This window comes from Haliotis rufescens, unplaced genomic scaffold, assembly GCF_023055435.1.
Source record: "Haliotis rufescens isolate VD_foot unplaced genomic scaffold, xgHalRufe1.0.p SCAF_112, whole genome shotgun sequence".
Lineage (NCBI taxonomy): Eukaryota > Metazoa > Mollusca > Gastropoda > Lepetellida > Haliotidae > Haliotis > Haliotis rufescens.
In genome coordinates, this window is record NW_025963794.1 from 488,154 (window position 1) to 500,201 (window position 12,048).

At 39.2% G+C, this 12,048-nt stretch overlaps 1 protein-coding gene across 1 annotated transcript in view; it reads left to right on the plus strand.

Annotated features, from left to right (window-relative positions):
• Positions 1-12,048, plus strand: part of LOC124134560 (multiple PDZ domain protein-like) — a 314,294-nt gene that overhangs the window by 145,436 nt on the left and 156,810 nt on the right. Inside the window, exon 12 of the mRNA XM_048393058.1 lies at positions 2,526-2,675. Within this exon, the coding sequence (XP_048249015.1) occupies positions 2,526-2,675 (150 nt within the window). The remainder of the gene's footprint in view (positions 1-2,525; positions 2,676-12,048) is intronic.

Genomic DNA, 12,048 nt, shown 5'->3' on the forward strand with positions numbered 1-12,048 from the left:
GCCTTGATATAGGGGGGTCCTTGATATAGGGGAGTCCATTATGTAGGAGGTCACTATATCAGTGGAGTCATTAAGGGTCATTATCATCATAATTGTTATTTTTTTCAATTGATGTGAAAAGGTGGAGTAATATTACATTTACATTAGCTAGAATTTGACTTTGTATTTATAAGAAATTACAAGCACTAGGTGTTAGTGGGCTATCAACATGGCATTTATTGACTTCTTTCTTCACCTTGACTCCTTATATTGTGTACACATGGCTAGTATCTCTTCCACTAATGTCTTGCTTGATTCCTGCTAACGTAATCTGGACACAATTCATTGACATGAGGGTGACTTTTATGGACTGCTGACTAGTGTGTTTGGATTAATTTGGGGGACTTCAACTGCATTTTGTGTATTTTCGTTTAGTTCATTCTTTCTTGATTCGGGGTCACCGGTGGCCCAGTCATCTTAGGCGCCACAGGGTTGCGTCCCTTGGGCATGCCAGAAACCTGTGATTGTGGGTTTGAATCCTTGTTCGCCACAAATATGTTTCTAGGTTTGTCAGCACCATACCCCTGCTCTGGGGTTTCACCAAGGTGGTAAACCTATGAGGCCTGCATCACTTTGGTTTTCCTCCCACATTAAGCTGACACGCCGCCATAAAGCAGGAATAGTGTTAGAAGCAGCAACAACAGAAAGATGAATGACAGTATACTGACTGATTGTTGAGTAAATATTCATTTGTGATTAAATACACTCTTGTAAAGGTTCATAAGTAAGTTATGTCATTTATCTGAATAATTTCTTAATGAATTTATTGTTTCATAATTTCAATAGTTTGACAGGAGTTGATCTTCCCATTATGATAAATTGTTCCTTGTAGAATTCAGAAAATCATTAAATGGCTCTTGTAGAAGACAAGAAACAAAAGTCTAGGCTCCATCTGTTGTCATTGTACACCTGTAAAGTATTGTAGAAGACTCCACCGGTACAGTTAAGGTCAGAGTGTTGTATTGCATGTTTTACATACAATGCAAACCTACCCAGAATTTCGCAAAAGCGAGAGAAAAAGTTAAATGATTAGATTATTGCTGCTGGCAGAAGGACTAATATAAAACAAAACAAACTGGCATCCTGTTGTTTGCATTTTCATTTAATTTGTTTTGTATGAAAACCTCCAGTTATCCCTGAGAATAACATTTTTTTGTTTTTCAAAAAAACTTTTCCTGTGTCCTGTGAAACAATCTGTGAATTATGCTCGTCTGACCTATATAGTTTTAATCTGCTAGTTTCTGATGTGAAGTAAATTTCTTGTAAGCGTTATAAGAAATGAGATATTTCTCCTAAATTATCTCTCGTGATGATAATTGATTTTAACGAGATTTACAACACCCAGGGGGCAATAGGCAATTTGGGACACCTTTGAAGTTTCTTATCTCTTGGGCCTCGTTTCTTATCCAGTTCACTGTGTGGCGTTTCTGAAAATGGATTCACTCTGAAAGTGTGAAGGCTGAATGACATATGTCATATTTATTGGCCTGATGACCATATCAATCAACATGCTAGAAGATGTGGAATTGATTTATATCACAGTGCACACTACTGAGTATGAATTTAATCAGTTGATTATTAATATGGAAGAGATTCTGAAATATGTGTGCAAATCTATGTGCTCTATGAGTGTGACGCTTCAGGAAGACGAGTAGGCTCATCAGAGTAGCCTCCCTTTGACTGTTACATGTTTGAAGTTTGGCAGAGTGAAACACATGGTAGACCGTACTGGTTTGCATTGAACTGTTTATGATTTGATGTTTCCTTTTTAGTGTATTAGTTAACATTAAAGGTGTGGGATTATATTAAAAAGGTTATTTAAAGAATATGTAACAGTTTCTCTGCAGATTTGACATATTTGTGTGAACTAATAGTTTCCAATCAAGATGTTTTTGTAATCTCAGGTTATTATTCCATTCTCTGTTTTATGTAAATTCTTCTTACTTATATATATGTTAGGTAATTTCCAGAGATCTATCACTCATATGTCTGATCTTCGTAGTGTCTTCTCAAAGGGATTGAAGCAGAAGAGGTCTCATGGCTTTCATTCAGCAACCATGTTTGTTGTAGGAGGTGACTGTGCTTGTCTGTAAGAGTCGACTAACGGGATCGGGTGGTCAGACTTGCTGACTTTGTTGATGCATGTCATTGTATCCCAATTGCATGGATCGATGCTCATGATATCAATCACTGGATTGTCTGGTCCAGACTCTATAATAAACAGGCTGCCATCATATAGCTGGAATATTGTTGAGTGTGGCATTAAACAACAAACATACAAACAACAAATGTGATGCTAATTTTGCAATGGGTGATCCAGGACAGAAAAGATCCCCAGATCCCCAGAATCTTTCACTAGTTTGTCTGATCAAGATTCCGATACATGTCATAATTACAGTCAACGATGTTACTCTCTGAAGCTTGGAATAACATACTCGCATTCACTCCTAACTCCAAATTGGTGACATGTGACTTTGTGTCTTCAGCCCAGGCGAATGCAACACTGATGGGCCAGCCTGGCCTCATCTCACAGAACCAAGAGAGTTTGGCAGCATCCAACCCCACATATGACATCACCACGCCCAACCCCCAGGTGGACTACAACGATGTCAACTTCATGTCAGATGAAGACTACAGTAAGTCTCTCCAACTCTTTGGATATTTTGTCTTTTGTGTTATTTTCCTCAGCTTAGGTCAACCCGACTAAATTATGCCAGACTGTTGATGCAAGGACCTCTAGCTTCGTAAAGATGTCTCTTCATTCAAGACATGGTTTCTACTTACAGCCCACCATGGAGAGACAGTTTTGTGATCGTCATTCTGTCATTTCTCTTTAATACTTTGTCCCAATTGTACCAGCATGTACTTCACACACAAGACAATATCAAGAAACATAAAAAAGTCACATGATCAAATCACTCATCTTTTGAGTATAGATGGCCGACACGCTAATGGATCCTGTTCCTGGAGCACTGTCCAGCCATTTACCCATCCAGCTTCTTGTGTGCGACTCCTTATTTCTCCTCCTCATTCACTAATTCACCCTCATTCATCTCCATCACTTACCCATTCTGACACCAATCCATGCTGGTACATATGTACTAGACCCAGGAAGATTCAGGGTAAGAATTGGTCTTCAGCAACACATGCTTGCCATGGAAGGTGATTGATGCTCATGATCAGGTCTGTCTGGTCCAGACCTGAATATTTACAGATCGTCTTCCTATAGCTGGAATATTGCTAAGTGCGGCATTAAACAACAAACAAACAAACAAACAAACAAACATAAGACACTCATTCACACACCATGACCCTACTCTCAATCACTCCGGTCAGGTAGCCTAATGGTTAAAGCGTTTGCTCGTCACGCCGAAGACCCGGGTTCGATTCCCGACATGGGTACAATGTGTGAAGCCCATTTCTGGTGTCCCCTGCCGTGATATTGCTCGAATATTGCTAAAAGCGGCGTAAAACCATACTCACTCACTCACTCACTCAATCACTCAATCACTCCCATATTCTGACACCAATCCATGCTGGTACATATGCACTAACTTCGTCTTTACTCATTTCTTTCTAACTGTGTTATGTCATCACTGATATGTTGCTGCATTTTGAGACACTTTGTAAGCAGTTTCAGAAAACGATCGCACGCTTACATATTGATTTTATGATGTTTGATACTGGGTAAGTGTTTTATCAATATTGATATCAATTAAGTTAAGTACCATTAATTATTCCTAGATTGAAAACTGTTGCCATGGTGAATGATGTCCCAACAATGTTTACACTGTAAGTGCACCAGTCACACGAACCAGTCAACCACTTCTTTATTTCATTGCCCAGTTCTTAGAAATTTGTCTCCCAGAACAAGACTTATTCAGAAGGACACAAGAACCCAGTTGTTTTGAAGTATATTTTGACCAGCCATTATTGATGTTTTGAACGAATATTATCTCCCCAGTGAACATTAAGAGTTATAAACTGCAATTTTATAATCTGTTAATCATTATTGAGAATTATAAGTATTTGTCAGCAGCGTATTAAGCATGATAAATATTTGGCAAGGAATTAAAAGAGTCTTTAAACCTCCGACGATGCCTTTGAAACCCAACTCTGAGTTTGACATTGATGTTGCATGTTGATAACATTGTGTGTCAGGGCGTGCCGACACGACTTACTTCCAGCTGATAATGAAATCACTGGCTTCTTTATCATTCAATGTGTCATTCCATACATCCAGGGGATCATATCAAAATGTTATGGCTTTCTGATGAAGAGTCATGTTCCTGAAGCACCATCTCTGCGGACACGGCTAAGTTAGATGTCTCAGGCCACCATTTTGGAATGACATTTTTACAAAGCCGAAATGATTGATCAAAATGAACGGGGAAGTTTTATGACAAGTTCATCTTTCCAGTGGGGATTCCGGGGGGAAAATAGATCCCCAGAACCTGTACTCATGGAAGATGTGATTTAAATGGGAATCTAGTTGTTGCAGTTGGTGATGTGGCTGTTTGCATGTCATATTGTCCCTAGTTTTGTCAGGAGTTACTGTTGTATGATTGGAATATTGGTAGTGACTTTAGCATAAAACAACATTCATGAGTGAGTGATACAATAAATTGGAAAATAGGTGTGCTGCAATCTGATTGGTTGAAAATCAGATTGGTTGAATAAAAGGGATTCAAAGCCTGAAAACCCCTTTGACTATTCATTGTATACTTATCACGATAGGTATAATGATTTCCTTAATCCCAAATTTGAAAAATGAGATCTTCCGCTTTGCAAAATGCATACCACGTTAAATAAATAACAGTTAAATAATAGATTTACTTGTATTTTACACATTCATGTATCCGGATGTGTTCAGTTATCACGGAAGCATGTGACGTCATCCATTGAAGAATGATGTTATCCATTGAAGAATGACATCATCCATTATATCATGGCACCATCACATTACATGGTGTCTGTCTCACAACTACTTCACACTGAGATAGAAAAATAGAAACTTCTCTATTTTTACAATGTCGATCAAGGCTATTGGTTCCTTATGATGCCATCAGGCATTGAACACTGGTGCCTTTGATGGAGTACACCTGCATACATACCTCATTTCCAGCAGGATTTGTAGTATTTCATCTCTTGAGTTGAGAAGAGGCATTTCTTAAAAACATTTTTCTCATTCGCTTTTACCTGGCGAGCCAACTTCTAAGTCCTGCGGTCCTATTTTTTTATGTTCTCATTAAAACTATCCCAAATTCGTTTGAGAACATCCCTTTCATCTCCGACAGAAGTGCTGAGCTTGTCATATCATCCAGCTTAGTTCTGACAGAGCCCAGAATGAACCTGACCACATGGTACAATTAACTAACCATCTCGTTAATAACGTGTCCATCAGGGAGGCCTGTCATAGGATGACGGGGTCCAGCACAAGGAAAAAAGCTAATTACAAGAGCACAATGAGAGTGCGTTTTTCTGTAATGTGTGTCCCCATGGGACCTATGCTGGGTGATTACATGGCTGCCAGCCTGATCCCTCTCTGTTGTCAGGGGCTGTGGTATTGACAGCGTGACAGGCGTTGGTTAGGAGCGGGATGAACCACAGAACGCTGAATAAGCCTTGAATAGCAGTGTCTCCAATCAGGGGTGTATGGAGTAGATATATTTGTTGCTTTGATTCTTAATTTTACTTCGGAACAAGTCTGAATTGATGACAAACTTTTTTAACTTCTTCAGTGGGCATGATTGCAGTATGACTGTCAGAGTTATCTCCCCTTGTTTTGAATTTCAATGGTTTGGCTCATGCATCCTGGTTGGTCAGTGTTGATGATTGATTGCTTTTTTTATATCTATATATCTTATATCTTTATCTATTCCTTATTATATGTCTATGAAGCGACCCCCACTTATAAGGGGACCTCCCTGTGAAAGTCTTCAAAACTGATGCTATTTTATATACCCTGTCTATAAAGCGGATCGGAATGAAGCACATCACCAGCACATACACAATACCTACATTTGCAATAAAAATGTGTTTGACTTCCGCCGTAAAATAATTACATTTATGATATATATATATATATATATATATATATATATATATATATCCATTCTCTGTCCACTAAAGTTTGTTTCAAGGCGTCAATGGCGGTAATATGACCGTGGTTGCTGTAAATAACAGTGAGTTGTGCGATCTTCCAATCACTTCACACACAATTACGCCGAAAAACGCTGAATATAAACAATATCGAATGAAATTTTGAATAAAATTAATAAAACAAATTACAAACAAGTCCAGATATACAGTGAACACTTTTTATAAACAGACAGTGTAATTACAAGATTCATTTTCGTACTACAGTACAGATTTGTTGACATGGTATTTCTGATGTTAGAGCTCATGGTACTGTCTTTGTGTTGGGGAAAAAACATCAAAACTCTTCAACCCTGTGTACAGGGTGACCCCCTTGAAAGCCGCGTAATTCTAGGTAAAAATTGCCTTATACAGTAGTATATATCTGTATGAGGTATAAGTGGGTACACTGGCTCAATGGCTGATCAGGATGCCCTTATTGATGCAGTTTGCTGAGTTGCAGCCCTTATCCATACCAGGATCTGCTAGTTATGAGTTCGAATCCCAGATGTGGTTTATCAGCACCATATCAATACTTGAAGGTTTCACCAAAGTGGTAAATGTCAGTGACTGACTTCTTTGGCTTTCAATCCTTTGTAAGATGATAGCTCTGATAAAACTGAAATAATGTTTAATACTTGAACCCAACTCACTTGCTGTGTCACATACTGTGTTACACACTGTAACAATGTAACTGCCCGGTATTTAAATACGTTTCATAGCTATGACTTTCAAATCATGAGGGGACCTCCTCTGTGGTCTAGTGGTAGAGTGTCTGCCCAGAGAGCGGAAGGTCCGTGGTTCGATCCCCGGACGCGTCATACCAAAAGACGTTAAAAGATGGTACTTCTTGTTACCCGGTCTGGCGCTTGGCATTAAGGGGCTGAAACAAGGACTGGTCGGCTCGGAGTCAGTATACTGTGTCTGAGTGGGGTATTCTTGTTAAACTGCGGCATGGTATCTCAGTGGGCTAGCACTATAAATCCGCATCAGTCTGGACTAGTACAAGCAGCCACACACACACGATCATGCACATAGCTACATAAGTGCAATAATCTTGCACCAGACGTTAAACCCAAATCATGAGGATGTTTGAATAAAAGTTTGTTTTCATCATAAGTTAAGAAAACAAATATGTGTTGCCCAAAACAGAAATTACCTAAAGTTGATGTTTGAAGTGTAAGAACTCAAGATTCAATTCTGAAAAATGCTTATTTTAAATTTAGAGCTTACAAACATCATGAATACATGATGGAATTATGGATGAAGGTCGAACTGCGCGTTTGAATAACGTGTGCCAGTCAACATCGTTAAGTATTTGTATATTTCATTTACATTGTAGTGTGTTATTAACGTGTACTTGACAAGGTATGTTGTCTCTGGTGCAAACAAATAATTGCATTATGAAATTAGACATTTTCTGTCCCTTGGGGTGAGATTTCCATCGAGTAAAGATGTTGCATTAGACTCGACGCTTTAGCTTGATGTAGAATTGTCCCTGGTGAGGAACACCAGCAAATTGAAATTGGAAATAGAAAATATCTGATTTGTGAAAGGTCATTGCGTTTTTCGGAGGTAATTTGCAAAAGAAAACACTGTGCATGGTTAAAATGTAGATCGATAGCTATTGATTAAGTCATTTGTGAATTTAAAGAAAATGTTGTGTTCGATTGTGAAAACCTGGCTCATTTTTAATCACCACTGAAAGGAAAACAGAAGAGGAAATTAAGTTTTTGTTCAGATTTTTCTAAATCCCAATTTGATTTTTACATTTAATTTGCAAGGCATGTAAAACTTTCTTGTTCATTAAGATTAATCACTTGAAATGTAATTGGAATATTTTTTTTTGAAAACAGAAAAATGGAAAATCAAAAGCATTTGCAAGAATCTGAAGAAGTTGAAACTTTGCATCTGCGCGCAACATTTTTCTTTATCCTCATACTTGTGTAGGGTGGCAAATGCTCTTGGTAATGTATTGCTGCAGATACCAACTGTACAACACCAGGGTTATAAGGCATGGCGGAATGGCTCAGTGGGTAGAGCGTTTGCTTGATGCACCTCAGATACAGTTTGGATTCTTATCGAGACAGTTTGAGAAGCCCAAACATATGTGTTATTATAGTGGTTGAATAATGTTAAGATAAAGGTTCAACAAATCAACTCACTCGCCTGTGAACTCCATAAGGAATTCCTAATTACTGTGTGTAATATAATCATTCCTGTCCGAAAGAGCCTGTATGTCATTGTACCCTAATCGATGAGGGTCTAAGTTAGTGAGTGAACATTTCAGCCAGTTTACAAGGGAGACACCGAGAGAGAGTTCATCTTATTGGCACCCATGAAGATCCGGGGTAGAATAGGTCTTCAGCAACCCATGCTTGCCATAAAAGGCAACTATGCTTGTCGTAAAAGGCGACTAACGGGATCGGGTGGTCAGGCTCGCTGACTTGGTTGATGCAGGTCATCGATCCCAATTGCGTGGATCGATGTTCATGATATGAATCACTGGATTGTGTGGTCCAGACTCGATTATTTTACAGACTGCCGTAATATAGCTGTAATATTGCTGAGTGCAGCGTTAAACAACAAACCAACCAACCAATCATCTTTTTGGACCCATCTTTGTCAAAGAGCTTTGTTCACTGCAAAAGACGCAATTTTCTTCTCTGAAAAGAAGGGCAGAACTATTTCATTAATTTTCACAACACATTAGCATTTCCAGCAACATTTGTTTTTTTTACCTGAGGATAGGGGGAAATAGTAATATATATTTGTATTAAGTTCATCAAAGTGCCAATCATAATTGTTATTTGGAAGCACAATTAATGTAGCTGATGCGACTGTCAGAATTTCCTGTCTCCACCATTGGAGTATGGTATTGCCTGAGATGGAACTGGGGATAAGTTCCTGGTGATGGTGATTTGGCTCACTCTCTGATCATTAACCAGAGGTGACCCCTGCACTGTCGGCCCCTGCTGGAGTTGGCTACCGTCTCGGCTGCCATGTTGACATGGTGGACTTCCCTCGCTATCTGTGTGCAGGAAACGACTCATCACAGTAAATGTTTGATCGTAAATCAGGAACCAATTATTCTCTTAATTTTGCCAGGGCTGGAGGCAGGAAGATTTAATTCCTGCTACTTATTCCCTCGAAGAATGATGAGCGATCGGCCATCTGTTTACACTCCCGTCACTTTAGTGCAATCTGGATTCGGCACAAGTCTATGAGACAATAGTCTCTGATTATTCCATTATTCCTGAGGCATGAAGCCACATTAATTAGACTGAAGGCAAACTGTAAATATTGAAATGACATCCGGGAGTGCCTCTCCTCTTACCTTGACCCTGAGCTGAGAATGTTGTACCCTTGATGGTTAGCCATAGTGGTTGTTAGCCTGAGCTGAGAAAGTTCTCTTGATTGTTAGCCATAGTGGTTGTTAGCCTGAGCTGAGAATGTTGTACCCTTGATGGTTAGCCATAGTGGTTGTTCCCCTGAGCTGAGAATGTACCCTTGACGGTAAGCCATAGTGGTTGTTCCCCTGAGCTGAGAATGTACCCTTGATGGTAAGCCATAGTGGTTGTTCCCCTGAGCTGAGAATGTACCCTTGATGGTAAGCCATAGTGGTTGTTCCCCTGAGCTGAGAATGTACCCTTGATGGTAAGCCATAGTGGTTTTTAGCCTGAGCTGAGAATGTACCCTTGATGGTTAGCCATAGTTAGCCTGAGCTGAGTGTTGTTTCTCTAAGCTGAGAATGTTGTTACCCTGAGCTGAGAATGTTGTTACCCTGAGCAGTATCATGAGGGGTACATGCAGTATAAAAATGCTAAAACATTCATGTGCAGCATGTCTTCTTCATGGCGGGGTATGAGGGATTTATTCTCCCGCTCAGAAATTTATTTCCCTTCCATGAAGGATACATAGTATTTTTTCAAGATCACATGAACCAATCAGATCTCATCATTCTGGAGGTATGATAAAGCCTTGGTTTGTCTAGTCCAGACCTTACCTCCCGACACTGTTCAACTACATATCCTCTGTTCAGAGTACGAGTCTGTTTGCAGTGTGATGATTTCTGTATGGTATGAATGAGTAGGAAATATTAATATCTTGTTTTTGAAACAATAAAATTGTTATGATGAATGTACCTCCAGTCAAGTCTCGTTAATCCGACACTCGTTAACACTCGTTAACCCGACAAACGGCTTTATCTGACACAAATGATGGGAACCGATTAAATCAGTGCTTTTTTTACCCGTTAATCCGACAGTCTCGCACTCCGACTCCGACACACCTAATTTGCAACGAATTACTGAAATCCCTCATTTATCAGTCTTGTTAATCCGACACAGTGATGATCGTACTCCGTGGGCATCTGCCCAGAGGTTCACAGCCCCGTGTTTTGATGCGAGACGAGTCTGTGAGAGGCTGCATATTTCAATGGCTGCAGAGATAAACTTGCTTAACAATAAACAATTACTGCTTTAAATAAACAAAACAGGATTAATCACATGCCTAATTTACATCAATCTCATTACAATCGGATACATGTTCTCGCTACCGCTGAGGACATCCCATTACAGTACACGCCAGAAAGACCTTTCGCGAACTTTGACCGACCAATGAAATCACTAACAGGAAGTTGACATTTGCCACTAAGAAAGCAGCTTTCTTAAGCATTGCGGTACTAGTTTCAAAATGGCGCCTTCCATTCCAGACTATGCTTTAAAAAGTATTTTGAAACAGTCATACAGTCCGTAATAGTATTTCTATGTTGAACTTTAGAGGTTGCATGGGGGGCATGGGTGGCCCAGTCGTCTGCGATTCGCTGTGCAGAGTTGCGTCCCTTGGGCATGCCAGAAACCTATGATTGTGGGTTCGAATCCCGGTTCGCCCCGATTATGTTTCTAGGTTTGTCAGCACCATACCCGTGCTCATGGGTTTCACCGAAGTGGTAAACGTCTGAGACCTGCATCACTTCGGGCTTTAAGCTGACATGCCGTGATATAACTGGAATACTGTTAAAAGTGGCGTTAAACCAAACTCACTCACTCACTAGAGGTTGCATGATTAGAAAACATATTCTGTTAACAGTGTAACACAGCAATAGGAATATTTCCTTTTTCCTATTTTTATTACAACATGTTTGAATCATTATGTATCGTATTTTTGTCCAATTTTCGTTCACAAATGTTGATACTACCTTATTTTATTTATCCGACATACTCGTTAATCCGACATAATCACATGCAACCAACAATGTCGAATTAACTGGACTTGACTGTATTTTGAATGATAATCTGGCGATTCAGATTTCAGTAGCAGTTTCTATGTTCTACACTGTCAATACCACAGTAGTCCGTGCGGAGAATTACCGAATAACATACACATATACACAAGTGAAATTTGAGACTGGCGATAAAATCTTTGAAACCACTTTCCTTTTTGTGATCTGGAGTTCAGATTAAATCAATTGCCATTAATTTTATTCTCTGGCATAGCTTTTGAATATTGATATGTAGGCAACAAAATGATTTCTGCAAACATTTCTTCTCATGCATCGATTCCTGTGTTATGCATGCTTCTGCTCTCAGCTATAGATCTTTTGTGTCAGAAAATGTATAGTTAAACATTCTTTCCAAGCTTATAGTTTGTCTCACAAAAACATGAATGAAAAAAGTAAATGTCAAAGAAGACTAACAAACTGATAAATGGAGCATTCAAGAAAGAAAACATTTCTCCCCGGCTTTGAAAATTCAGTATGGCTAATGTTTTCAAATATTTCCTCAGCTAAGTGAAATGAAAATAAACTAAGATCCCTTAGGGTATCAATGTGAAAACAATCTTGTGTCTGTAATCAGCCTTAAGGTATGA